The sequence below is a fragment of the Brassica napus genome, chromosome C7 (assembly GCF_020379485.1).
Source record: "Brassica napus cultivar Da-Ae chromosome C7, Da-Ae, whole genome shotgun sequence".
Lineage (NCBI taxonomy): Eukaryota > Viridiplantae > Streptophyta > Magnoliopsida > Brassicales > Brassicaceae > Brassica > Brassica napus.
The window spans coordinates 27,930,981-27,957,481 of record NC_063450.1 but is presented as its reverse complement, the minus strand read 5'-3'; the positions used below and the strand labels follow the sequence as shown (position 1 = coordinate 27,957,481).

General features: G+C 36.4%; 5 protein-coding genes and 1 non-coding gene across 6 annotated transcripts; 5 read left to right on the top strand and 1 right to left on the bottom strand.

Moving 5' to 3' along the window:
• Positions 1-6,931: 6,931 nt before the first annotated feature.
• Positions 6,932-9,031, top strand: LOC125590520. The gene is made up of 4 exons (XM_048764120.1): positions 6,932-7,072; positions 7,150-7,287; positions 7,391-7,501; positions 8,731-9,031. The coding sequence occupies exons 1-3, from the start codon at positions 6,932-6,934 to the stop codon at positions 7,490-7,492; spliced, it is 381 nt and encodes a 126-aa protein (XP_048620077.1). The 3' UTR covers positions 7,493-7,501; positions 8,731-9,031.
• LOC125590519 (glutathione S-transferase T3-like) lies at positions 7,905-8,678 on the top strand. The gene has a single exon (XM_048764119.1). It carries the CDS (start codon positions 7,905-7,907, stop codon positions 8,676-8,678), a length of 774 nt encoding a protein of 257 aa, XP_048620076.1.
• Positions 9,032-12,406: 3,375 nt separating the features above from the next.
• Positions 12,407-19,857, top strand: LOC106409739 (aldehyde oxidase GLOX-like). Its single transcript, XM_048762466.1, has 2 exons — positions 12,407-13,496; positions 18,743-19,857. Exons 1-2 carry the CDS (start codon positions 12,618-12,620, stop codon positions 19,532-19,534), a joined length of 1,671 nt encoding a protein of 556 aa, XP_048618423.1. The 5' UTR covers positions 12,407-12,617; the 3' UTR covers positions 19,535-19,857.
• Positions 19,858-21,897: 2,040 nt separating this feature from the next.
• LOC106407085 (V-type proton ATPase subunit c2-like) lies at positions 21,898-22,944 on the top strand. The gene is made up of 3 exons (XM_048762465.1): positions 21,898-22,083; positions 22,186-22,471; positions 22,617-22,944. Exons 1-3 carry the CDS (start codon positions 22,005-22,007, stop codon positions 22,747-22,749), a joined length of 498 nt encoding a protein of 165 aa, XP_048618422.1. The 5' UTR covers positions 21,898-22,004; the 3' UTR covers positions 22,750-22,944.
• Positions 22,945-23,100: 156 nt separating this feature from the next.
• Positions 23,101-23,173, top strand: TRNAE-CUC. Its single transcript has one exon. It is a non-coding gene; the product is annotated as a tRNA-Glu (tRNA).
• Positions 23,174-23,257: 84 nt separating this feature from the next.
• LOC106409563 (endoglucanase 2) lies at positions 23,258-25,982 on the bottom strand. Its single transcript, XM_013850175.3, has 6 exons — positions 25,643-25,982; positions 24,936-25,219; positions 24,259-24,693; positions 24,044-24,182; positions 23,781-23,947; positions 23,258-23,703 (listed from the first exon to the last, which is right to left on the bottom strand). The coding sequence occupies exons 1-6, from the start codon at positions 25,884-25,886 to the stop codon at positions 23,371-23,373; spliced, it is 1,602 nt and encodes a 533-aa protein (XP_013705629.2). The 5' UTR covers positions 25,887-25,982; the 3' UTR covers positions 23,258-23,370.
• Positions 25,983-26,501: the final 519 nt, after the last annotated feature.

Here is a 26,501-nt window from a genome sequence, read left to right as displayed (position 1 = left end):
TTGACACGTGAACGTAAACTTCTCATAACCATAATTAATTTTTAAATTGCTAAATCATGATATAAAACTGAGCTGATATAGTTTCATTGTAACCAAATAGTAGGCCTGAGATTCTTCGGCCTAAACGTTAGGTTCTTATGCGATAAGTGATTTTTTGACCTAAAATATTTTTAAAAATGGGATCAGCTCATCAGTAAACAAATTATGTAATTAACAAAAAAATTTAAAAAAATTGTTTAAAGACCAAAAATAATAATTCGATCAAGAATATAAATTTTATTTTTTCAAACGACATTTCTTAAATAATTTTTATATAAATTTACCATGCGCAAGGCACATGTCTTCTTATCCTAGTAAATAACTAATTAACAAACATAAAACATTCATGCATACATACAAGGTATTTGCTCCACTGGCGAAAACTTAACTACATAAATTTATCTCATAAAATTTCTTATTATAGTGAAGATGCGTTTTTGTATTTTTATTCTAATACAGTTAATTTGAATTATAATTAACTTTTGATATTTAAAATTAGCCATTTATTTTTAATAGTGCATACAAATACAATATTCACATACGAAACTCCAGCGTCCGAAACCAAAGACCGTTCACGGTGATCTACATGGTGACCAGCGCAAGCAAGGTTCTTGGTCGTTTCGGTCTCTCGTCTGGACCACCTCAGTTGGACCATGATACTCGCTTATCAAAAAAAAAAATATATTCATACATTTTTTTACTCTAGACTATATGCATTATCACTAGTAGAAAACTTTGATATAGACACGGTAATTTTCGTGACTGGGACTCATTTTTCGTGACTATATGACATCATAGACACGAAAAGTCACGAAAAAAAAATGTGTCTATACGGTCGTGACCAAAATTAACCGTGATAATTCGTGACTAAAATAGTCACATGTTGGACACAGTTTCATTCGTGACTATAATTGTCACATTAGTCATAAAAACAATTGTATCTACTCAGTCACGTTTTTTTATTGTGACTTTACGTGACTATCTGCAAAAAATATTTAAAAAAAAAAAACACAAAATAAAAATAAATTTTTTAGTAATTTAATTCAGAAAACACAAATTATGTAATATACATAATTACATATATTTACAGAAAATTACATACATATATATATATATATCAACGCCTCCACCGCTCCACCATCGGCTCCGCCACCGGCTTCTCCACCGACACCTCCATCAGATTTTACACCGACACCTCCACCTGCTCTGGATGCCATGGGTTAAGCGATGAGTCTGCTGGTTGTAGAGCCACCGGTGTTACGGCTGAACCGACGAACCGATATGCTCGCCACGCCTTCTCCGCCGTCAGGCTTCTTATGCCTCCACCGCCATCAAGCTTCTTCTATCTCCTCTGCTGTCAAGCTTCTTCTGCCTCCTCCCCCCCCCCCCCGATCTGTTTCATATCCTCTTCTTGTTTTAATCTGCATCTGAAAAAAGAAAAAACACTGAGATTATAGAAAAAATAAATAAAAAGAGTAATCAGGTAGAGAAGTGATGAATGAGGAGGTGGAGATTGAGATAATGGTGTCGGAGGTGATGGTGTGTGATGGTGTTGGTTGTTGAGACAGTTTAGATTCACGAAGACGGATGGAGAGATAGGGGATACGAACAGTTAAGAGGAGAGAAAGGAAGAAAGAGATAGAAGAAAAAGTGTGTTTTTTACTTTAGTGCATTTTGGTCCGTTAGATTCACTTTTATCAATGGATGTGGTTATATAGAACATGATCCGAGCCCTTGGATCTGATAGGCTGCTTTTATGTTGACCAATCAGATCTTATGTATTTGATTTCCTATTTTTTCCATTGATTTCCTATTCTAATTTGTTTTTAACATATATAATATTTATGATAAACTTCAAAAGAGCAATTGGTGCCAAAATTCCATCATAAGTCCAAAATTGAGTCTAGTGTTTGATATAAAATAGGGTTTAGTTTAAAATTTGAAACTGAAGTTTGGAAAAATATATTTAAAACTTAAATATAAGATTTAGAGTATAGATATAAGAAATAGAGTGGTATATAGGGTTTGAGGTTTATATTTAAGATTTTAAATTAAGTTTTGGAATATTAATTACTATATTTTATAATTAAAATTAGTTAAAATTTTAGAAGTTAGTTTTTATCAATATATATTAATTATTATATTTTATAATTAAAATTAGTTAAAAGTTTAGAAGTTAGTTTTTATACTTTAGGGTATGAAAGGAAATAGGATTTATATGTTATATGTTTAAAGTTTTCGATTAAGATTTGAAAAATAGATTTGAAAATTTTGATCCTTTGTAGATATTGATTTTAAGAATATTGTAATAACTGAAAAGTTATTTTAAAATTAAGGCTTAGGGTTTTTAATCTAGGGTATGTAGTATATATATCGTATTTTGAGGTTTATAGTTAGGTGTATATAGTGTTTGGAGTTTAGATTTAAGATTTGAGTTTAAGTTATGAAAAACAACAAATCATGAGTTTAGTTTTGAAGATTTGAGGTTAAAATATTATGTTTTTAGGTTTGTGTGAAGATTTTAGGGTTTAAAGCTCCATCTAGGGTTTAGGGTATCATATAGTCACGAAAACTTCGTGGCAAATTCGTGACTTTTTTAGTCACGTTTTTAGTTTCGTGACTATTTCGTGATTTTTTTAGTCACGTTTTTTACTTCGTAACAATTTCGTGACTTTTTTAGTCACGTTTTTTACTTCGTGATAATTTCGTGAGTAACTAAAAAATAGTCACGTTTCTTCGTGACCATTTCGTATCTATAAGCATTTTTTCTACTAGTGTATACTGGCCATGTGTATGTTTACATTTATGAATTAATATTTGTATTTCCGTATCACCAAATCTAATGATTGTTAAATCATGACATTCTGTTCATGAATGCGGTTAATTGACTCGACATTTTTTTTAAAATTTTGCTAATAGCGTGCCTCCTATTTTTGCGTCATCACATTATACATATGTACATATGCATTTTTTTTTGGTAAACCATATGCATATTTTTAATTTGTAATTATTAGATTATGTATCAAGAAGCAATAAATAAGAAGATTTATTTTCGGAGCTGTTCATTGTACTAATTCAACTTCCATGCCAGACATATAATTTCAGTTTATCCTACGTACTCCTCTGATCTCCATCATGCAGTAGTCTTAAAATTCTATACGTCAATGAGAATATGATATACAGAGAAAGTTTTTTTTTCTTAGCCAAGGCCATACATGAAAGAATAGTATCCAATGAATTGATTATCATCGAGTCGAGAACACACATGCTTATTAGATAAATACTTTCAAATAGCAGTAAATCATATTTTGTGACAAAATTAGCATGAAAAGAGAAAAAAGTCTTAAAATAACATTTGACAAAGAAAAAATATATATATTTTATATATAAATTTAGGTTTTAGTGATTATAGTTTAGGAGCTAAGTGAGTATGCTCATCTGACTATCTTAACAGTAAGATATAATTATTTTTATATCTATTATTATTTTATTTAAGTTTTAATTCTTAAAATAAAATTAACCATCAAAACATGACATCTGTTTTTGTGGTACATATATTGCTTGAGATGCAATTTTTCATATATATTTTTGTTCCTCTCTCTTATTTTCTGATTTTTTAAATTATTTTTGGTGGAAATATTATGTCTAAGAAATTTTGATTGGAGGTGCTCTAATGGTTGTGGTCTCGTGGGTATTCTTACATTTTGTTTCTGATCGAAAAAGAGCATTTTTAAATTTTTATTTAAGTCGACAAAATTTAAAATACTTGATAAAACGAAACTACGAAAACATTGCCCTATTTTAACAGAACTTTATCTTCTAATATTTTTCTCGGATGTGATATTGGCTTTGACGGAGAAAAACTTATAAGAATTAAACGCTTTCGATTTTTTATCATGTGGTTTAGCTAGTTTACATATTGATAAGTTACTAGAGATATCCGGGTTCGAAGATGCCCCATTATATTTTACTTTATGGTCATACAGATATAAAGCTATGTTTTAGACATCATTTAATACTCAGAAAACTTTTTTTAGTTGCATTTCCAATTGAAAATTAGTCTATATCATTTCTATAAACTCTAAATATCTTCATGTTAATCAAAAAAAATTATTAGAAATAATCACTATTTTGCTTCGGAAAAGGCTTTTAAACAATTTATTGATATTGATATTAAGTGGCTTCTCTCTTTACGATACGTGTTAAAGTTTATATTGCTTATGACTACGTACTAACCATTACTCCCTCAACGCATACATCTTTAGCATGTTTAACGCGGAGTTCTTAGGGTGAAGTTTTTATCTGAATATAAGAATTCATCTCTTAATTTTTAACTAAATATCTTATTTAAGAACCGGTTCTTACCTTTTTAGTTAAAAATTAAGAGACGAGTTTTTATATTCCGCTAAGAACCCCGCCCTAAGAACCCTCCATTAAAGATGCTCTTAGACAGGGTGGATCATGAGTCATAACATACCCTCTTAAGAGTCTAAACCATTTTTAAAATTAGATTAACATTTGACACAAAAAAGATTATATTAACATTTTAGCAAAAAATAGAAAATAGATTAACATCCAAAACTATTATTTGCATATGTGTAAGGTGTAATCGTTATAAGACAGCGAAATATATATGTTCCAGTTTGGAAGTTGATTTAATAAAATGAACAGCTTCAAAAACTAAAATCTTTTTGTTTATTACTTCTTGATACATAATCTAATAATTGCATAACTAAAACATGCACATGTACATATGAATAATGTGATAACGCAAAAATAGGAGGGACACTATTAGCAACATGAAAAAAATACAGACTCAACTGACCGCGTTCGTGAATGGAATGTCACTGGTCAGTCTTTTTTTTTGACATCCATTACTGGTCAATCATTGGATTAGGATACGGAAATATAAATATTTATTCATCAAAAATATAATATGCATGTACATAGTCTAGAGTTCAAATATGTGTATCAATTTACTATAAAATAAATGAAAATGTATAATATGTATGTACATAGTCTATAGTGCTGATATATGTATCAATATTTTATGCACTACTATAAAATAAATGAGCAAATTTCATATACCAAAAGTTTATTTATGGATATAACTGAAACTAGCTGTCTTGGAATATTATATATAAAAATGTATGTTCACTTCGAGTGGTTACGAGGATTACAAATCTAGTGATAAACTTAATTTTGCATCGTTGGAATTCGAGTATATATGTTTACATGTAGTTAACTTTGCACCGCTAGAGCAAGTACTACTATGCATATGTATGCATGAATGTTCTGCGTTTGTTTATGAATTATTTATTAGAAAACTTGGAACGACCATAATAATTAACGTGCAACGAACGAGGATAAATAGCTCCTGGGAGGACTAAAACGTAACGGGATTTGACTTGTATAATCTATAGTTTGCATGTTTGATGTTAACACAACCTCGCCATCATTAAGTCGTCCTTGCTGCAACCTACCTACCAAATTAATATCAGAAATAATCGTAATTACATATTAAGTCAATCAAAGATAATGCAAAATCAAATAACTAAAAAAATTCGTTCGACGATTTCTCATATATAATTGAAAGTATTTGAAACGAATCAAACGATCTGATAATTATAACGATATTTGACATCTAAGCAAAAAAAAAAACGAATCAGTTTAATCATTTAGATATGCAGAGCCATAAATAAACATCAAATATTTTGTTTATTTTGTGCGAAGAAGTTATATATCATAATATACATAAACGAAATTTAAGAACCGTTGGAACAAATAGACTAATTTTATGTGCATGAATCTTTTGCTAAAAATTGATATGCGGTTGTTTACTATGTTATTATGTGTTCAGTCATTTATAACAAGGAAAATAGCGACAATCAAAATGACTAACATGCAACGAACCACACGAAATATAAGTAAGTAAAAGTTAAGTGTAACCTAAGAGCACCATTAACCCTACCACCATTAACCCTAGCACCCCAAATGGGATGTTTAATTTTTTTTTTTTTTTTTTGGTTTTTTGTCTGATTAAGAAAAAAAAAATTAAAAACGAATCAATCGCGGACCGCCACGTGTCAGTGGGATCCGCGAAACAGTAGAAGACTCAGACGTTTAATCTGGCATTTTTGGCATCTCTTCTTCCTCTCTTATGGTGGGGCCCATCACTTAGCACTCCATTAAGACCATGCGCAGCAGGGGTTTTAGTGAGGTTCATGGGCTCGAGTTCTAAGGGGCCGATGAATAAAAGAAAATAAAAAATGAGTTCGTTTTGATGAACCGGACCTTACGAGTGATATCGTATGAAGCGGGTTCAAGCCACGCGTCGTGTGTTGATTTGTTGAACGAAAGCGCGTAGAGGAGGAGGAAAGTTGGGCTTCCCCGTGTATCGACTCATTTGCTCTTCTCGACCAAAAAGCTAGGGTTTCGTTGTGAGAGGCGATTTCTCGTGCGACGCCGTCTCCCGGAGGTTTTCTAGTTCTAATCGACGACGGAGTGTCTTCTCCACTTGCTCAGGTGAGTATCGAGTAGATTGAGGGTTGAATTGGGTCGATTTTGTGGTCGAAACTCGAAACCGTTTTCTCGGATTTCAAATCAATTTGGGGCTTTCGAGTTTGGGATGTAAATCGATATCTGGGTTTCGAATAATTGCTGTAAATTGTCATGGTCGTTTCATTTAGGGTTCGTTTCTCTGAGATTTCAAATCGATAGAGGGATTTCGAGTTAGGGTTCTAAATTGATTCGGGGGTTTCGTTTAATAATTGTAAATCCTCAAGAGGGTTCGATATAGGGGTCGTTTATTATATTGTTTGGATTTTAATGTTCTAAAATAGATCCCTCAGAAGAGAAAAAGCATTCAAAGAGGCAAAAGGACTACATCAACATGCTTTCATACAGTTGTGATTCAGAATACGGGATTCCGAGAAGGTGTTCCTGTGGTGGGAGAATCATCGACGAGGTTCGAGTGAAGCAGGAGTACGACACTCTTCCTGTGAAGCGTTTCTTCACCTGCGCCAACTACGAGGTAAGACTCTGAAGAACATTTTCATTCATTATGTTTATAGACATACGTATGCTGATATTTTTTTGGCTCTAAACAAGGCTGATGGGTTTCACTATCGTCAGCCTTGGGTGATTGGTGTCCAGGAGCAGATCGAAAGCTTGACTAAGCGTCTGGAGGAGGCTGAGGAGGTGATGAAGTTCGTACCGAGTCTGAAAAACCAGATTGAGACACTAGAGGTTAGTAAACAATTTTTTTTTTTGTGTCACATTTTTCTCTACATATTTTTTTTAATAACTTATTATGTGAATAAGATATTTTCATTGTTCTTTCCATGTGCAGGCACATGCTAAAGGGCTCACTCGGCAGGTTGATCGCCTCACTGCGGAGGTTTATAACCTCACGGTGCAAGTAGCTGACCTGGAGAAGCTCTGCTTCGAATAACCACCAAAGGTTAGACTCTATCTTAACTGAACTAGAACTACGCGTTTTGGTTGCTTCGTAGCTAGACGTTAACTAGAACTGAAGTAGGTTGAGTAGAGCTTTAAATGATCTAAACTAGCTAGAGTATAACTCGTACTTGAATTTGCTTTATCATTCATTGTTGTGTTTGTTGGTTAAAGTTTAAAAATTGTTCGAGTTAAATAAACCTGATTTGATGTGTAATGAATGCTAACTGTGAATAAGTTGTTGTGTATTTAAATTTAGTTGTTGTGTAATTAACTGTGGTTGTTGTTGTGTAATTAACCTAAGCGAAACTAGTTTAAAACATAGGGAATCCACTTATAAAAACACAAACAATCCACCCTTAAAAATCACTAAAACCTCTAAACATCAAACAAAACCAAAACAGAAAATGGACCCTTTTTCCCTACACTATCCCGGGTTTGTTAACATGTTAGCCTCACAGAGCAGTCCACCACTAGACGTAGACTCTGCTGAGGCACCTGTTACCTCTCCCGGGTTAGTTAAACCAGTGGAAAGGAGAAAGTGGTCAACCAAAGAAGACATTGTGCTAATCAGTGCTTGGCTGAACACCAGCAAGGATCCCATTGTCAGTAATGAACAGAAGTTAGGATCCTTTTGGAAGAGGATAGGGGAGTATTTCAATTCGAGTCCTCACCTCGTTGGCTCCCTTCCAAGACACTGGAGTCAATGTAAGCAGAGGTGGGGAAGGGTGAATGCGGAGGTCTGCAGGTTTGTGGGATGCCATGAAAGTGCGTTGAAGGAGCAATCGAGTGGCCAAACAGAGAATGATGTCATGAAGGCTGCGCATGACATCTTCTTCAATGACTATAATGTCAAGTTCACTCTTGAACATTGCTGGAGGGAACTTCGGTTCGATCAGAAATGGAGATCACACTCTCAGCCGAAGGAGAAAAGTAAGGAAGGTGGTCCGCAAGTGGTGGCTGACGAGGAAGAGGTTAGGCCTCCGGGTGTTAAAGCTAGCAAAGCTGCCAAACGCAAGAAGCCAAACGAAGCAGCTTTTGATCGAATACAAACCATCATAGCTCAGAAAAACACCATATCCAAACAAAAGATCCTAGATCGCCTCTTAGCCAAAAACATAGACACACTTTCTGATCATGAAGTGGCTCTTAAGAATAAGCTAATCTCTGAAATGCTTTGATTTGGTTAGTGTATTAGCTTGTTTATTGATTCTGTTCTCTTTTGTTTTGCAGGTCACGGGTTGGAAGGCCAGGGTGTTGCAGGTCACGGGTTGGAAGGTTGCGGGGTGTTGCAGGTGAAGGATTTTGTTTGTTTCTATATGTTATTTGCGGATACTTTAAGCCACGGGTAGTAGGACTTTATGTCAGTTTTTAATCCCGGATGTAAACGGATGTACTATGTGTAGGACTTGATGTCTTTTGCTGTTGATTCACAGATGTAAAATATGTTGATTCACGGATGTAAAACAATATCTCTCTCTATATAAACTATGTCTTTCAGTTTAGTTATAAAATGTGCATCACTTCTCTTCTCTATATCTGTCTCTTATTATTACAACTGAGAAAAGCACACAAAGAAACTGTCTCACTTCTCTTCTCTTGTCTCTCTCTCGTTATCACCTCTCTTCTCTTGTCTCTCTCTTCTCTTCTCTTGTCAACAAACTGTGGTAACAATCTGTAACAACAACCTTCAAGCAAGCTGATCGTGGTGCTCAAACATCAAACTTGAAGCTTCAAACTTCTCTCTTGTAGTAGTGAATTCAACAACAAACTTCAAGCTCCAAATCAAGGTAAGTGATAATGCAAAAAGATGATATAATGTGAAAAAAAATATAGCTTATGAAAAAATATGATAGAATAATGCAAAAAAAAATTATATTTTGATAAAAGATGATATAATGTGAAAAAAAATTTAGATTATGAAAAAAGATGATAGAATAATGAAAAAAATATAGCTTATGAAAAAATATGATAGAATAATGCAAAAAAAAAATTAGATTTTGATAAAAGATGATATAATGTGAAAAAATATAGATTATGAAAAAAGATGATAGAATAATGGAAAAAAAAATAGATTTTGATAAAAAATGATACACTAATGAAAAACAAAATTATGAAAAAATATAATAGAATTATAGAAATATGTACAATTGATTAAATTTTAGTTACAAATCCCCTTTTGTCATTTTAGGAAAAAAAAGCACACCCAATGTCTTCCTCATCAAGTGATGAAGTTGATGAAGCTTTAGAAGAAATGGTCGACCAAGTAGTTGATAATTTCATCGACTCAGTGATTCATGCTCACCCCAACAAGCCGACGAGACGAGCTTATATCGAAAGAGATCGGGAACAAGGACACAATCAACTATGGAACGATTATTTCAATGAAAATCCTACATACCCACCGGAAATGTTTAGGAAGAGTTTTCGAATGAACAAGCCATTGTTCCTTCGCATTGTCGAACGTATAAGTAATGAAATTCCATACTTTCAGTAAATACGAAATGCTTGCGGAAGGAACGGGCTATCTGCACTTCAAAAGTGTACGGCAGATATACGTATGCTGGCATATGGTCAATCGGGAGATACATATGACGAATATCTCCGACTTGGTGACTGTGCATCACGTTTATGTTTGGAAAATTTCACTAATGCAATAATACAATTGTTTGGAGATGAGTATCTACGAAGACCTACACCTGAGGATCTTCAACGATTACTCGATGTTGGAGAGGTACGCGGGTTTCCAGGGATGATAGGCAGCATCGATTGTATGCATTGGAAGTGGAAAAACTGCCCAACGGCTTGGAAATGTCAGTACACATGTGGTTAAGGAAAGCCGTGGTATCACAGGATCTTTGGATATGGCACGCATTTTTCGGATTACCAGGTACCCTCAACGATATCAATGTTTTTGATCGGTCACCAGTTTTTGATGACATCTTACAAGGTCGAACACCTAAAGTTAAGTTCAAGGCCAACAACCACACTTATCGTATGGCCTACTACCTTACGGACGGAATTTATCCGAATTGGGCAACATTTATCCTAAACGGAACTTCAAACGTAACGGACTCATGTATATCAGGCTCTCTCTTTAACTATTTTTCCTGACTTCAAACGTAACGGACTCATGTATATCTTCATCATTAATTCGTCCTTGAAGTCTCCGGAACCAATTAATCTCATATAATCGATTATTATGTATCAAATCCCTCGAGTATAATGTAAATCCAATAATGTAAATGTTCCTTCCACGACAAACCATATTCTGTATATCTGTAACAGTGATTATAGAGCTATATGAATGCAGAGCCGGTCTTGTGGGCCCCATTTAAAAATAATTTCTTTATGTATTTATATAAGAGAAAAAGACAAAAATAATACTAAATCAAGTTTTTGTTTCCAAACTAGCATTTAAGGTCAAAAGTCACAAAAATAACACTTAATGTTTTATCAAAATTCACAAACTTAGGGTTTAGAGTTAAAGGGTGGGGTTTAGGATTTAGGGTTTAGGGTTTAGGGTTTAGAGTTTAGAGTTTAGGGTTTAGAGTTTAGGGTTTAGGGTTTAGAGTTTAGAGTTTAGGGTTTATGGTTTAGAGTTTAAGGTTTAGGGTTTAGGGTTTAAAGTTTAGGGTTTAGAGTTTAGAGTTTAGGGTTTAGGGTTTAGAGTTGAGAAATGAGGTTTTGGGGATAAGATTTCAAATTTTGAAAAATAAAAATATTAAAATTTTCAAAGGATAAACTTAGAAAGATGCTATTTTGGTCATTTTAGTTTTTGAGTGCTATTTTTGTGATATAAACTTAGAAAAGTGCTATTTTGGAGATTTGCCCTTTATATAATTATACATAAAATTTAAATGCAAAGTAAGAGATGAAAAGTTAAGATATTATTATATATAAATTTAATAATTTTGTTTTATTATGATGAATAAGACTAATAATAAAATGGAAATAAAAAAATATCATTTTTATAATGCCGTTGATTTTTTTTTAAATTATAAATAATTTTAAACAATATTTTTGTTAAAATAAAATTAAATAAATATTATTAATTTTAAAAAATATATTTTGAATAGGGTCCTTAATTTTCCAGGACCTGCTCTGTATGAATGCAGTCATGCATCTAAAAGTAGTTGATTTCAAATCAAAAGAAAGAATAAAGAGAGATAATTAACGAAATATGATTCATATGTTTTGTTTCCACGAATCTATCACTGGCTACGTGAATGCACATACATAAACACGTATATAATGAAGACTTTCTTAAATTCCTATAAAGTTTTACTTTTGATTAGAACTTCGAATCCTCTCTTCGACTAGCTAGAGGGCGGCTTAAATCCTTTCGTAATGCCGCTGGAGGGTCTCCCCACGTAGCAAGAGATATAATTATGAAGCTGCAACAAATGCAAGCTTGGAGCCTAGACTACGTGGTATCAGCTAAAAACTCTATAGCTATGCAAATTGCTGAGAGTGTGACGGCTGATCAAAGATACCAATCTTATATCTCCAAAGATGGGCCTAGTTGGCTTCGTCAACAACTGGAATCAGAAGCTAAAGATTCTTCTTCTGGATGCTCGTAAGAATCCCAATGCATGTGTCCTATTGTGGTGCTTCTCTTACATCGAGCTTTATGGCTTGCTTTCATACTCATGTCCCTTCTGGGTTTTCTAATTTTTCCATCTCTATGTTTTTTTCCTTTACACTCTGTTTTGAGTTTCTTCAACATTGGTTCCCTATAAGGCTTTAATGAATTTTCAGTGTTAAAAAAAAAAAAAGATTAGAACTAAAATAGGCAAATTAATTAGTTGTTTTTGAATTTTTGTGTAGAACATTAAATCGTCGTACTACTTGTATCAAAAATAAAATAAAAGGTGATACAAGTAGTACAAGAAAAAACAAAATAAAAATAAAAAGGTAACGAAATCTCAATTAATACATTGGACTTTCAATTTCTGGAACTAATAAAATAATAATACAATTATTATTTTAAACTACTACTACATAGAATAACGTTTAATGATAATCCCATCGACCACTATATAAACGAAGAAGCCACGATACATTTACATCAGAAAACACAACAACAAAAACACAAAAGATCAAACAAGAACCGAAAAATGGAAGCACGAGCCACAACATTTTATGCCCTCTTACTAACATCCTTCCAACTCCTCCTAACATGTCACGTAACATTCGCCGCCGGAGGAAAATGGGATCCCCTCCTCTCCAACGTCGGAATCTCCGCTATGCACATGCAGCTCCTCTCCAACGACCGCGTCGTGATGTTCGACCGAACCAACTTCGGACCATCAAACATCTCTCTCCCCAACGGTAACTGCCGTAACAACCCACAAGACGCCGTCTCCAAGATCGACTGCACAGCTCACTCCATCGAATACAACGTTGAATCAAACACCATCCGTCCATTAACTGTACAATCCAACACATGGTGCTCCTCCGGTTCTCTTAGATCGGACGGCGTTCTTGTACAAACCGGTGGAGACCGGGACGGCGAGTTAAAAGCGAGAACATTCTCTCCTTGTGATGACAATGAGTGCGACTGGGTCGAGATTAACAATGGCTTAGCAAGGAGGAGATGGTACTCTTCTAATCATATTCTTCCCGACGGTAAACAAATCATTATCGGAGGTCAAAGACAGTTCAGCTACGAGTTCTTCCCCAAAACGACATCTCCTAACGTTATCGACTTGCCGTTTTTGGCCGAGACTAATGATAGAGGAGAAGAGAATAATCTTTATCCTTACGTCTTTCTCAACACCGATGGAAATCTATTTATATTCGCTAACAACCGAGCGATACTACTCGACTATGTTAATAACAAAGTGGCGAAAACTTATCCGGCGATTCCCGGCGGTGATCCTAGGAGTTACCCTAGCACTGGCTCTGCCGTGTTATTACCGTTAAAGAATCTTGAAGCGGACAAGATTGACGCGGAAGTACTGGTGTGTGGAGGTGCACCGAAAGGATCATTCATCCTCGCTTTTTTTTTTTTTGAATGAATGTTAAATTTTATTCCCCAAAAAAGCCTTTTTACATCCTGTGTAATCCTCTTTAAAAACTAAGATCAAATTTTAAAATATTTCTAACATTCTATTTAAAGTCTTGTTTGAAACCAAAATTGAAGAGCAGTCTCTAAACCTCTCATCTTCCTTGTACTCATCAAACTCAACTTGTTTCTAATCCCCTTCTCAGTAAACTTTTGTAGCATGGCAATAGGTAAAGGTTTCTCCCCATGCCTGATACGATTTCTCTCCCTCCAAATAGCATAGATAGCAGCCTGGAAAGCATATCTAATGCAGAACATTCCCTTTTTATCCAAACTTCCACTTGTAACTATCCTCACCAATGAAGACCAGTTGATGGAATAGATACCCAGCAATATACCCTTTGCGAGATACTCCCATAGCTGTGAAGCATAAGAGCATTCGAAAAACAGATGATTGCGAGTCTCTATAGCAGCCTTACATAGCACACATGCAGTATCAACTCCTTGGCTCCATTTCATAATCCTATCCATTGTGGATAGTCTATCCTTTATAGCCAGCCAGGTTGTAAATGCAAATTTGGGAGTTGCTTTTGCAAACCAAACACCCCGAGACCAGTCACACTGCACGTTAGTCTCCCTTATCATCATCCAGGTTTCATTAGTTGAGAAAGCCCCTCCGAATCCCGACCTCCGTTTCCAATTACTGACATCATCTCTCTCACCCTGAATATTACTTCTCACCGAATCAAGTATCCTTTCAACTTCTTGAAGAATATCTGATCTGTGGCACCTTCTTCTACGCAAATTCATGATCGCTTCCTCGAGAGTAGCCTCCTTTCTTATACCCAATTCTATGATGCCTCTCTCACCCAAAAGATCAAACATCACACCTCTATCCGACCAGCAATCATACCAGAATGATATATGTCTTCCATTCCCAATCTCCATTTTGTAGAAATCTTTTGCAATATCCCTAAGCTTCAACATCTTTCTCCACATCCATGATCCCATTTGAGAGTTTGATTTTACTGCCCAGAAACTTCTCTTCTTCAACAAATACTTCTTTATCCATTTACCCCATAGAGAGTCAGCCGAAAGCATCCTCCAAATTAGCTTTAGACCATACACAGTATTCACCTCTTTTAAAGCTCGTACCCCAAGACCTCCTTCAATCTTAAGTTTACAGATTTCCCCCCAATTAACCTTTGCACCAGTTGACTTCAAAACTGGTCCTGTCCAAAGAAAAGAGGCACATAACTGCTCTACCTCCTTCATACACCTGCTAGGAAGTCTGAAAACAGATGCCCAGAAGTTTATTATACTCATAAGAACTGATTGAATCAACTGAAGCCTCCCCGCATATGAAAGAAACCGACAGGTCCACGAACATATTTTCCCCCGAATCCTTTCCACCAACGGAAGATAGTCAGATCTCCTCATTGCTTGGGTTAGGAGAGGAAGCCCCAAGTAGCGCACAGGAAGTGTACCCACAGCAAAAGGAAAGTTGACCAATATACTACTCTTTTCCTCCTCTTTAATACCAGCAATATAGATAGTCGACTTCTCAAGGATTATACACAGTCCCGACCATTTCTCAAACCCATCAAACACTGATAATGCCCCCTCTATAGACTCTCTTGTCCCTTCCACAAATACCATTAGATCATCCGCGAAACACAAATGAGTAAGAGAAAGGTTCTTACACCGAGGATGAAACTGAAACCTCCTCTCTTTCACTGCCTTGTCTATTTTGTGTGAGAGAACATTCATGCACAAAACAAATAGGTATGGGGAGAGCGAACACCCCTGCCTCAATCCCCTCTTGCTCTGAAAATACCCCGCAAGCTCTCCATTCACCTGAACCGAGAACGAAGGAGTAGAAATGCAGAGTTTGATCCAGTGAATATATCTTTCCGGGAATCCTATAGCTTCCAGACTTTTGAGCACAAAACACCACTGCACTGAATCAAACGCTTTTGAAATGTCTATTTTCATCACGCATCTCGGCGAGACAGACTCCTTTTGATAATCTTTCACCAACTCTGTTGCTAATAAAATATTTTCCATTAGCAACCGACCCTGAACAAAAGCAGATTGACACTCAGAGATGATGCGCGTGAGCAACCTCTTTAGCCTGTTTGCTAAGATTTTTGAAACCACCTTGTAGAGCACATTGCAACAAGCTATAGGCCGAAAATCTTTCATCTCCAGTGAATCAGTTTTCTTTGGCACAAGAGCTAGGATTGTCGAATTTACTCCTTTTGGTAGAAATCCATATCTAAATACTGATTGAACAGCAATAGTGAAGTCCTGAGCAACAATGGACCAGGAGGTTTTGAAGAACTCACTGGGAAAACCATCCGGACCAGGCGATTTGTTAGACGGCATAGCAAACACAACTTTACGAATCTCATCTGCAGTAACCTCTGCTTCCAACAGAGTACAGTCTTCTTCTGAACACCGAAATTCCAACAGCTCCTTCAGTTCTTCAATAGATGCACCAGTATAGCCATCAGGTATACGGTTAAGAAATTCAGAAAAGAATTGAACTGCTTCTTCTTTTATATCCTTCTGCTGAGTAACCGTGCTCCCATTTTTACACTTTATCTCCCGAATGGAATTTTGCGCTTTACGAGAACGAATGGCATTATGAAATGTCGTATTATTTTGATCCCCCAATTCTAGCCAGTGAAGCTTCGCACGCTGCTTCAGAAAATCCTCCTCCAGACTAGCAATATGAAGCCAACGTTCATAAGCAGCTGCTTCTTCCTGAATAGCCAAGTCACTTGGCATAGCAAGAGTCTGATTTTGCTTCTCACATAACAACCCGTGCGCTTCCTTTGCTTTCTTGGTGAGATTCCCCAACTTCTCTTTTCCCAACTCCCGAATGAGTGGCTTCAACCCCTTTAACTTCTTTGAGAAACGAAACATAGCAGAAGTTGAATGGAATAGTCTCGGAGTCCCATCCCAATACTCCCTCACCAAGGGAAGAAAAACTTCCAATTTCCCAATAGCATTTACATATTTAAACGGCTTCCTCAGCTTTTCTCCAGTAGGAAAGAGATTGATCTTACATCGTAGATGGTCAGAGCAACCTCCCGCCTCAAAGATTGAATAAGCAGACGAGAACCTCTGGATAGCAATATCATTAAGCAAAACTCTATCCAGCTTCTTACAAATAACACCCACCTCTCTCTTATTGCACCACGTAAATTTAGCTCCTTGATAACCCATATCAGAAAGTTTGCAGTGCAACGCCATTTTTTGAAAATCCCTCATACCTCCTGAAATTCTACCAGCCTCCAGATAAGCAGAACTCTCTTCCCCATCCAAAATCTCATTAAAATCTCCTACTATCATCCAAGCTTTACCACTAAACATAGTAGAGTCTTGATGATGACACAAATCCTCCCAAAGTTCCACCCTATCTTCAGCCAAATTTTTTGCATAAACTCCAGTGTAAAGAAAAGCTTCTTGACCCTGCAGCTCCACAGAACAGGTTATAAACTGATCTGATTTATACACTGGAGTCATACTTACATCATCCCTCCAAACCAACCAAATTCTGCCTCCCCTATTATGCTCATAATTTGTTATATAAGACCAGCCCGGAAAAACCTTCTTCAAAATCTCCCTTGCCTTACTTTCTTTTACTCTTGTCTCCAAAATGCACCCAAAACTCAGATTACTCCCTCGTACCCACTCTTCTATCACGGAATGTTTTAAACTTTTATTGAACCCACGAACATTCCAGAAGAAACTCCCCATGTATTAGTGTTTACGTCGAGGCCGAGAGCTCTTTCCTGGATTTGCATCCGGAACTTTAGCTTTTCGACCTTTTCTCTTCCCCACTTTTTGCTCCTCAACCACTTGCTGATCAATATCTTCCAATTCTTCACTCTCCTCTATTTCCGAAACCTCAGGATCAGTAGTACTCATATCCAACCCAACTTGTACCACATCATCCTCCAAGATTTCTCCATCCTCCATTGCTCCAGTACTCAACACAGAAAATTTTGAAGCAGATATCACCACTTCATCCACTTTCTGAGCTGATAAGACCAGCGATCTGCCCGTTTTTGCTGGTGAGACTAAAGACCATCCTCTAACCCCACCTTCATGTCCTGTCTTTTGCCCAGTATATTCACTAACAGATTCCTCATTTTTCCTACCCCCACTGTCAACCTTCTTTAACTCCTTATCAGACTCACCCTTCTCATGTTTATCTTTACCAGGACTCACATTTTGTGATTTAGCCTTTGATGTGCCAGCCTCACTACCTTTACGCTTACTCTTCATACCACAGACAACATCACTATGACCCCACTTATCACATAACTTGCATCTGGCCGGTAACCATGGATAGTAGAAAGTAACTGTGAATTGTTTACCATCTTTTGAAAAGGTAATCTCCTTAGGTAAAGACTTCGAAACATCTACTCTCACAAAGATTTTTGCCTCCTTCAGATTAGCACAAGCAAGGGTTTCTGGATGTGGTTTCACCGGAAATCCCACTGCACTAGTGATGAAACTAAGCCCTTCCCACGAGTACATATGGAGTGGAACATTCTCCAGATGAATCCACATAGGCATAGCATCTTCTTTTTGATCCTCACCCTCTGTGTCAGGAGACCATTTCGATACTATCATTGGAGCCCCTGCTACATTCCACATACCTCTCCGAAGAATCTTCTCTCTAGCTTTCAGGCTCCTTTCAGGCTGGAGACCTTAAACCTCATCATCTTTCCGTTAACTTCATAGACTTCAATCTTAGCTGTTGGATCACCATACTTCCAGATTTTATTGAGTACCATATGGACCTTAGCTACATGTGGAGCCAGATCTAGGAACTTTCCCACAATAAAGTCTTCCCAAAGCGGAGTAGAGTTTTCCAAAACCTCATCTGGAATCTCCACCATGTGAACACCATCCTTGTTTGAGACTTCCACCTCATACTTCTTCAAACTTTTCTTATCTGTCCCTACCTTCACCCAACTCTTCCCCATCGATTTCAAATCGATTCCTCCTTCCGTGAATTTTTCCTTCCCTGCATCCTCAAGCCCACTACGACAAATCAGATCACCCTCCCGGCCTTCTCCAGAATCCGGCGGCTTCGCCAGATCCATCCCGTAACCCTCCGATCGAACGCTCTTCGCAAAATCACCTTTCGCCAAAAAATCGCCTTTTTTGAAAACGGTGCGTTTTGCAGAGTCCAATTGTTAATGGTATTCCATCCTCGCTTTTAGAAAGAGAACGTTCGTGAAAGCGCTTGACACATGTGCGAGGATCAAGATTAACGATGAGGATCCTCAATGGACGGTTGAGAAGATGCCACGTGCTAGAGTCATGGGAGACATGACGCTTTTACCTAACGGAGATGTGTTGCTTATCAACGGTGGTTCTGCTGGCTCAGCTGCATGGGAGCTTGGTCGTGAACCGGTTTTCGTACCGGACTTGTACCATTCCGAGAATCCGGTTAACTCGAGGTTTGAGTCGCTTAACCCGAATACAATACCGAGAATGTACCACTCTACAGCGATTCTTCTACGTGATGGGAGAGTTCTTGTCGGAGGAAGTAACCCTCACGGGTTTTACAACTTCACCGGAGTGCTTTTCCCGACCGAGCTGAGCTTGGAAGCTTTCTCTCCGGCTTACCTAGAACCGGAGTTTGCTAAACTTCGGCCGAAGATTACGTCTCCTAAGTCGCAGTCAACGATTACGTATGGGACGAATTTGAAGGTGAAGTTTAAGGTCTCTGGAAAAATCAAGGGTCCAGTTAAAGTGACTATGGTGTTTCCATCGTTCACGACACATTCGTTTTCTATGAACCAGAGGCTTTTGGTTTTGGACAATGTTAAAGTAAAGAGAACAAGTTCTGTTTTTGGTGCTTTGTTTGGTAAGTCGAAGCACTATGAGGTTCAAGTGAGGACTCCAAAATCGGCGATTATAGCACCGCCTGGTTATTATATGATGTTTGTGGTGAATGAAAACGTACCAAGTGAAGGTATTTGGGTAAGGTTACAGTGATTCGAATTCATTGGCTTTATTATTCTCTTCAAGTTGTGTATGTTTTTAATACAAAAACATAACCATGACTTTTTAATTATTTGAAGACTTGTAATTTGTAAAGTTTACTTGGGTAAAGTGTATCTTTAGATTGACAAAATTGCACTTTTTGGTTAATAAAAAAAATGTATTTGTTGTAGTAAAAATGGCAAATCTCTAACGTATCAGTTTTTAAAGTTTATAAAAAAATTGCACTCAATAATTAAAATTATCAAAACAGCACTAATTTGCAAGAAAAAAACAAACTACTGAAATTATAATAGTTTTTAGTTCCTAAATGCTACCCCTAAACTATAATCACTAAACCCTAAGCCCAAATATATTTTTTTGACAAATTTTATTTAAAAAGTTTATTTTCATTCTATTTTTTCACAAATATGATTTACTGCTATTTGAAAGTATTTATCTAATAAGAATGCGTGCTCTCGACTCGATGATTATTAGTTCATTGGATACTCTTCTTTCATGTACGGCAAAGAAGAAACATTCTCTGTACATCATATTCTCATTGACGTATAAAACTTTAAGACTAGTGTGTTAGAAGAAATCGGCAATTCAAGTTCCACATCACATATTAGACAGAATTTTTTTTTTTTATATATTTGATCCAGCTATAAGGTTGTTTGGGGAGTAACCCAAAAATAAATTTGGAGAATTCACGCCCAAAGCGCTTTATGTCTTTCTTTCTTACATTTCCTAAGTTTTTTTATCAATCTCTAATTTTAACCTGTCTCTTTTTGGATAGTTATCGCGGCCCATAGACGCGAGATGTACCTTTGGGGGGGGGGGAATCAAAGTAGGTGATAATTAAAGTACTCTTCCGGGAAATTTCGTTATCGGAGCCGATTCTACGATAATTTTTATGAAAGTCTTTCATTTGCTTCTCTTCGAATTCAAAATTACGACAGAAAAAATGTCAAATTCTTGAGTAGTCTACTTCCCTTCGAATGCCAGACCAAATTGGGGGAGAAAGAGATGTATCCGATGAAACTTTTTTTTTTGCTTTCTAATCGGTACAACCTTGTTGAAAGAAATAATATCATACTAAGCGAATGATTGGACATTTGGACATTTGGCTTTATTAGAGCGCATGGCCTCGATCATGTGCATCCGGTTTGACTCTAGTAGAAAAGTGTTCCATAGTCTTTGGTTTGAAGGGAAGACTGTTAGAAGAAATTAACAATTCAAATTCCACATCAATGTTAGACGGAAAAAGGTCTAATATATATATTTGATCTAACTGCACTTATAGTACGAGATCTTTTGGGAAATAACAATCTAAGAATAAATTTATGAGGACCCAAAGCAAATAATATCATATTAGGTTGGACATCCGGTGACAGACATCTGATTCTAGTAAAATATCTAGCATCCAACACAAGCATTCCTACTGGTTCACAGGAATAATGTGATCAAGCCAAAAGGATATCTGGTCCGTCACAAATCTTTTAATAATTGGTTTAAAAAATAAAACGTAACTTAGTTATTATAATATATTTTTTCTTTTACATACCACATAGTTTCTAATTGATAGAGTTTCTCTTAGTATATCAAACAAACTATCTCATAAATAAAATATTATTATTTTGTATAATTTAACTAATAATTCAATTTTAAATCATACAAATAAAGTGAATAAGTCACCATGCAACATATTGAAAGTATCTCTCGCTTTTTGTTGAGTTTCTTAGATGAGAGATTCTCGTGTGCTTCTCTCATCACTGTTTACAAAGTTTTATACCTTTTTAACATTTAGATATTGTTTTAAAAAATAATAATTGGGATTGCCGTAAGGGCATCATTATCTTATTAATATTTTTAAATCAGTCATTTGTATAATTAAAATTTAAAAATTAAAGTAAATATGAACTTTTTTTAAAGTTAAAAAGTAGATATATATCAATGCGAGAATGCCAGGTGGATTTATGGTGTCTCAGCCATTTGGATGTGTATCTTCACGGAGGGACGTTTCTGTCGTACTTTTTTTTTATTCTATTATTATTTTTGGAGAAAAAACTCATGAAAGAGAAACCACTGTAGATGCTCTAAGAGCATTACTGACATGGAATCTGTTGCGAAGGGTTTAACCCTTTAATATTAATAGTTTTTATGTGTTTTAATTAAAAGTTAAAAAATCAGTGATTAGTTGAAAATATAAAGAAAAAAAGAAGCTACACTTTCCAATTGGTTCATGCATCATGAATGCCCAAAGACAAAAAAAAAAAAGAAGAAGAAAGAATCCAAAAGACGTGTACCAGATAATAAATTGGTATGGTTCGGTTCAGGTTGTGAGGTAACTAATTTAATTTTGACACGCCGACTTACCGCCGGCAATTACTAAACCAATCATTGTTGACATAAGTTTGCACTCTCAAATCGTTTCTTCGCGATCGGATCTCATCGGAAGAGAGACACAATTTCACGACGAGCGATGGCTTCAGGTTTCAGCGGCGATGAAACTGCTCCTTTCTTCGGATTCCTGGGCGCTGCCGCCGCTCTCGTTTTCTCCTGTAACACCGAATCCTTCTTTCAACACATGTCCAAATTGAATCCACGGTTTGGTTTTTGATCTCACCCGATCCGATCCGATCCGATCCGATCGTTTTTGTCAGGTATGGGAGCAGCGTACGGGACAGCAAAGAGCGGGGTTGGTGTGGCGTCGATGGGTGTGATGAGACCAGAGCTTGTAATGAAATCGATTGTTCCGGTCGTTATGGCTGGTGTGTTAGGTATCTATGGTCTGATCATAGCTGTCATCATCAGTACTGGAATCAACCCAAAGGCCAAATCTTACTATCTCTTCGATGGCTACGCTCATCTCTCTTCCGGTCTCGCTTGTGGTCTCGCCGGTCTCTCCGCCGGTATGGCTATCGGCATCGTCGGCGATGCCGGTGTTAGGTAATTGCAACAAACTATTTCACAAAAGATTGTATCTTTCGTGTTAGAGATTGGTGTTTGAGATGTTGAATAGAGCTTAAAAGGTTGAATCTTTTTTTACTTTATGTTTGGGTCTTTGTAATCTGATGTGGTTTGTGTGTTGCAGAGCGAATGCACAACAGCCAAAGCTGTTTGTGGGAATGATTTTGATTCTCATCTTTGCTGAAGCACTTGCCCTGTACGGTCTCATTGTTGGTATCATCCTCTCTTCTCGTGCTGGTCAGTCTAGAGCCGAGTGATATCAGACGTTCGTTTCATATGTGCGAAACCCTTGTCATGTTTTTGATATATTTCACTTCCTTTTTGTGAGTTTTTGTTTTTCTCATGAAAAAAACAAGCAAACAATCATTGAATTTGGTTCTATATATTTTTTTAAAAAAATTTGCACACTGTAAGAAATACCCCAATAAGTAATAAATATGATGATTCAGTGATTTTATTCTTGTAGACTGAAACCATGGTTTATTGTTTTGATTTATTCATCAATTGATATTTAAAAAAAAAACTGAATGGTGTATGCTTGACATTTTCTTTGATGTCAATTCATCCATTATATAGATGATGGTAGAAACGCACCCAGTGCTCACCAATCCGTTGTAGTCTAGCTGGTCAGGATACTCGGCTCTCACCCGAGAGACCCGGGTTCGAGTCCCGGCAACGGAGTTCTTTTTTGCTTCCCTTTTTTAGTCTGGTAGAACATGTTCCGAAGAAGAAAAACAGTGAACAAATAGGAGGGCATTTACCATATGCTATACATAACCACATACGTTATTCAACCATGTTCGTACATATACATAGATAGAATAAAACAAATAAGATGTCTTAATGTGATTCTAATTAAAACAACTTCAATAAAGATCTCATTTAAAAGATTCTACCGATGAAGATCTAGTAACCAAACTAGACAAAAGACCAACCACAAGAGCACTGTTATAAGTACTCGGTTCATTCTGCATTGAATTGTTCCTCGCATCAATAAACGTCTCGTTCAGAAACGGTCCACCAACAAGTGCACCATAAGCTACGTTAGGGTTCGGTTCGTCTGAGTTAAGCCACTTGAATCCATCTTTACATCCTGTGTTTGCATCACCTGGTATCGAAGCTCCTCGATGATGCACAAACTCTGGATATTTATCACCATAACCCACCAAATAGCTCATTGTCTCTGGATTCTTCCCTAGCATGTAATCAGCCTGCAAAAGTGTAAATATGAAACCATATAGAATATGTAAGAGGCATGAGTTTAGCTCAATGGAATATTATAAAGAACCTGTGATCTGGCGAATTTTCTGAGATCTGATGGTTTAAAGGATGTGTCACCGCAAGATAGTTTATCAACACCGGATGTGAGCATGTAGTCACTGTAGAGTGTGGCTAAAAATGCTGAGGACACAGGATGTTGCAGTGCATTCCATTCAGCAACCCATATAAGACCACCTTGAACAAAAATTCAACAAAGATTCAGAGAATTACATTAAATTCTACATCATGAGTGAGAATATGATATAATGTGAGATGTAAGAGAGATTATACCATCAGTTCTACTAGATGTAGCTGTTGGGGAGTCTGGTATGAGCCCACACATGACAGCTTCTGCTGTTTCTTTATAACCTTGAAGTCCTTTGCTTCCTGATAGGCCTTTTTTGAAGAAGGTTAATCTTGATAATAGTACCTGCAATGGTATATAAGTTCAGTAAATGTTTTATAACAACAGAATGATTTTTAAGAAAGTGCATAATCTCTAATACATGTGTTCCTGGAAGCTTGTTGTCCCAACTAAACCATGTCGGACTTCCAAAGTTTCCAAACTCCTCTCCATTTTTAGACACAAAGTCGAGGTACGTTTTGTCCTCTGTCGCATGGTACAACCATGATGCTGCCCAAAGAAGCTCATCTCCGTAGCCAGTGGAGTTGTAGTAACTCTGAACCTCAGGTATGTTGACGCTGTAAGATGCCCTGTTGTTATCGGCGAAATCGAACAACTGCTTGGCGTGTTTGAGAAGCGTGCCTGAATATTTGGTATCACTTTCTTTGAAGACTAGAGATGCTGCAGCCATGGCTGCTGCTGTTTCTGCAGCAACTTCAGTCCCTGGAGTGTCTGCATCAATCTTGGTGAGAGTTCTCTTCCTTGACATTGTTTCTGGCCTATCCCAGCATTTATGATCCGTCTCCGGATCTCCCACCTTACAAAAATGAATATTATGAAAATGGTCGGATCTATGATTTTAGAGGCCATAAATATTTATTTAAAAAAAATTTCAACATAATTTCTATAGTTTTATATCTCTATATATATAACCTTCAAAAAATTTGGGACCCAAATCCAATGTTTCACTGGGATGTGTCCAAATCCGATCTTGAAAATGAGTATTCTAATGGTCTTGAAACGTGACAGGTTATGAAAGATTGATCTTGAGCATTATACCTGAATGTAGAGGACGTTTGGAGAAGGATGAGCATTGATGAGGAAATCAGTGGTCCACTTTAGAGAGTCTTTAGCAGGATCAAGTTGGTCCAGGGAGTCCATGTGGTCTCCGTACTCGAGAATGGACCAGGAGAGAAGAGTGGCAGTGAATGCCATAGGGAAACCAAACTTCATGTGATCTCCAGCATCGTATAAACCTTTGGAAAGGTCCAGACTCGCTTCACTTCCATCTTTAAGACCTGAATCTCCTCTCCAAGGTATTTTGTTGTTCTCCAGCTTACCAGCTACATCAAAACAAACCAAGTATCTTTGTAACTAAGTTTAGCCAAAATCAAAACCAAATAATCACATTAAAGATGTAACTTGCGTCACAAGAATCCCCAAAATTCAAAATCTGTAGCTAACAAACTTGAAATTTCATGTAAAAAGTGAAAAATTGAAATATATGTTAATGAATGAAAGTTACATCGGTAGTTGAAGAATTAATGAACTAATATATATAAAAAGAATTAAAGAATTGTGGCTAATCCAATTATCGTCAATTAGTTTTAACTTAACAATACATAAACCTAAATTTAACAATATACATAAACAAAAACAAGGAAGATGTGTATTTGCAGGGAATATAACGATCATAAGAACGAAAATGAAGGAGAAAAAAAACTAAATAAACCAGGAAAATGAATCAAGAATGGAGTATGAATTACATTTCTGGATATTGAAGAACTGCATGGCGATCTTGAGAGCATCAGCGTACTTCTTATCAGTGGAGCCAGGAGCGATATCATCGAAATGGTTTGCTCTATGTCTGATGGTGAAAACGACGGCGAGCACTACAGCGATCACCACGATGATCCCGAGGAACCAACAACAACAGCAACATCTCGAGCCTGATTTCGCCACCATTTTTTCTCCTCCTTTGGATCGATCCCAATGTCTATGGACATGCATTTAGGGGATTGCTAGATCTACGGATCCCAATAACTGATTTTCGCTAAAAATAGGAAATTTTTGGAAATTGAGAGAGAGAGAACGGACACTGATCACACCAGTAATTACGCGGGATGATGATATTTATTGAACAAGAATTAGGTTCACCCCTAAGATTGAACCTTTAAATTCACATTTCTTTTTATTACCAATTAAAATACCACATAGATTAATAATAAAATAGATTAATTTTATTTAAAAACATCTGAAATAATTGAAAAAAATAATAACGTCAATTTTAATGAAACTAACGCCACTAACTAAACCCTAAACTTTAAATCTATACCCTAAACTTTAAATCTATACCTTAAACCTAAATCCTAAACACTAAACCCAAACCGTAAACCCTAAACCCAAACCCTATATCCTAAATCCAAATCATAAACTCAAACCGTAAACCCTAAACCCAAACCCTATATCCTAAATCCAAATCATAGACTCTAAACTCAAACCATATATCAAAACCTAATCCCTACACCCTAAACTCAAATCGTAAACCCTGAACCCAAATCCTATATCTTAAAGGTTTGAGTTAATGTTGATGTTGTTTCTTTAGGGTTTAAGATTTGGGTTTCG

Coding starts and splice junctions, on each gene's coding strand:
- LOC125590520 (XM_048764120.1), top strand. CDS start 6,932: ATGCTTTCATACAGTTGTGATTCAGAATACGGGATTCCGAGAAGGTGT. Junction 7,073..7,149: donor TCACCTGCGCCAACTACGAG/GTAAGACTCTGA, acceptor GCTCTAAACAAG/GCTGATGGGTTTCACTATCG. Junction 7,288..7,390: donor ACCAGATTGAGACACTAGAG/GTTAGTAAACAA, acceptor TTCCATGTGCAG/GCACATGCTAAAGGGCTCAC.
- LOC125590519 (XM_048764119.1), top strand. CDS start 7,905: ATGGACCCTTTTTCCCTACACTATCCCGGGTTTGTTAACATGTTAGCC.
- LOC106409739 (XM_048762466.1), top strand. CDS start 12,618: ATGGAAGCACGAGCCACAACATTTTATGCCCTCTTACTAACATCCTTC. Junction 13,497..18,742: donor CACCGAAAGGATCATTCATC/CTCGCTTTTTTT, acceptor TGGTATTCCATC/CTCGCTTTTAGAAAGAGAAC.
- LOC106407085 (XM_048762465.1), top strand. CDS start 22,005: ATGGCTTCAGGTTTCAGCGGCGATGAAACTGCTCCTTTCTTCGGATTC. Junction 22,084..22,185: donor CGCCGCTCTCGTTTTCTCCT/GTAACACCGAAT, acceptor CGTTTTTGTCAG/GTATGGGAGCAGCGTACGGG. Junction 22,472..22,616: donor GTCGGCGATGCCGGTGTTAG/GTAATTGCAACA, acceptor TGTGTGTTGCAG/AGCGAATGCACAACAGCCAA.
- LOC106409563 (XM_013850175.3), bottom strand. CDS start 25,886: ATGCATGTCCATAGACATTGGGATCGATCCAAAGGAGGAGAAAAAATG. Junction 24,694..24,935: donor CAAACGTCCTCTACATTCAG/GTATAATGCTCA, acceptor CATTTTTGTAAG/GTGGGAGATCCGGAGACGGA. Junction 23,948..24,043: donor TACATCTAGTAGAACTGATG/GTATAATCTCTC, acceptor TTTTTGTTCAAG/GTGGTCTTATATGGGTTGCT.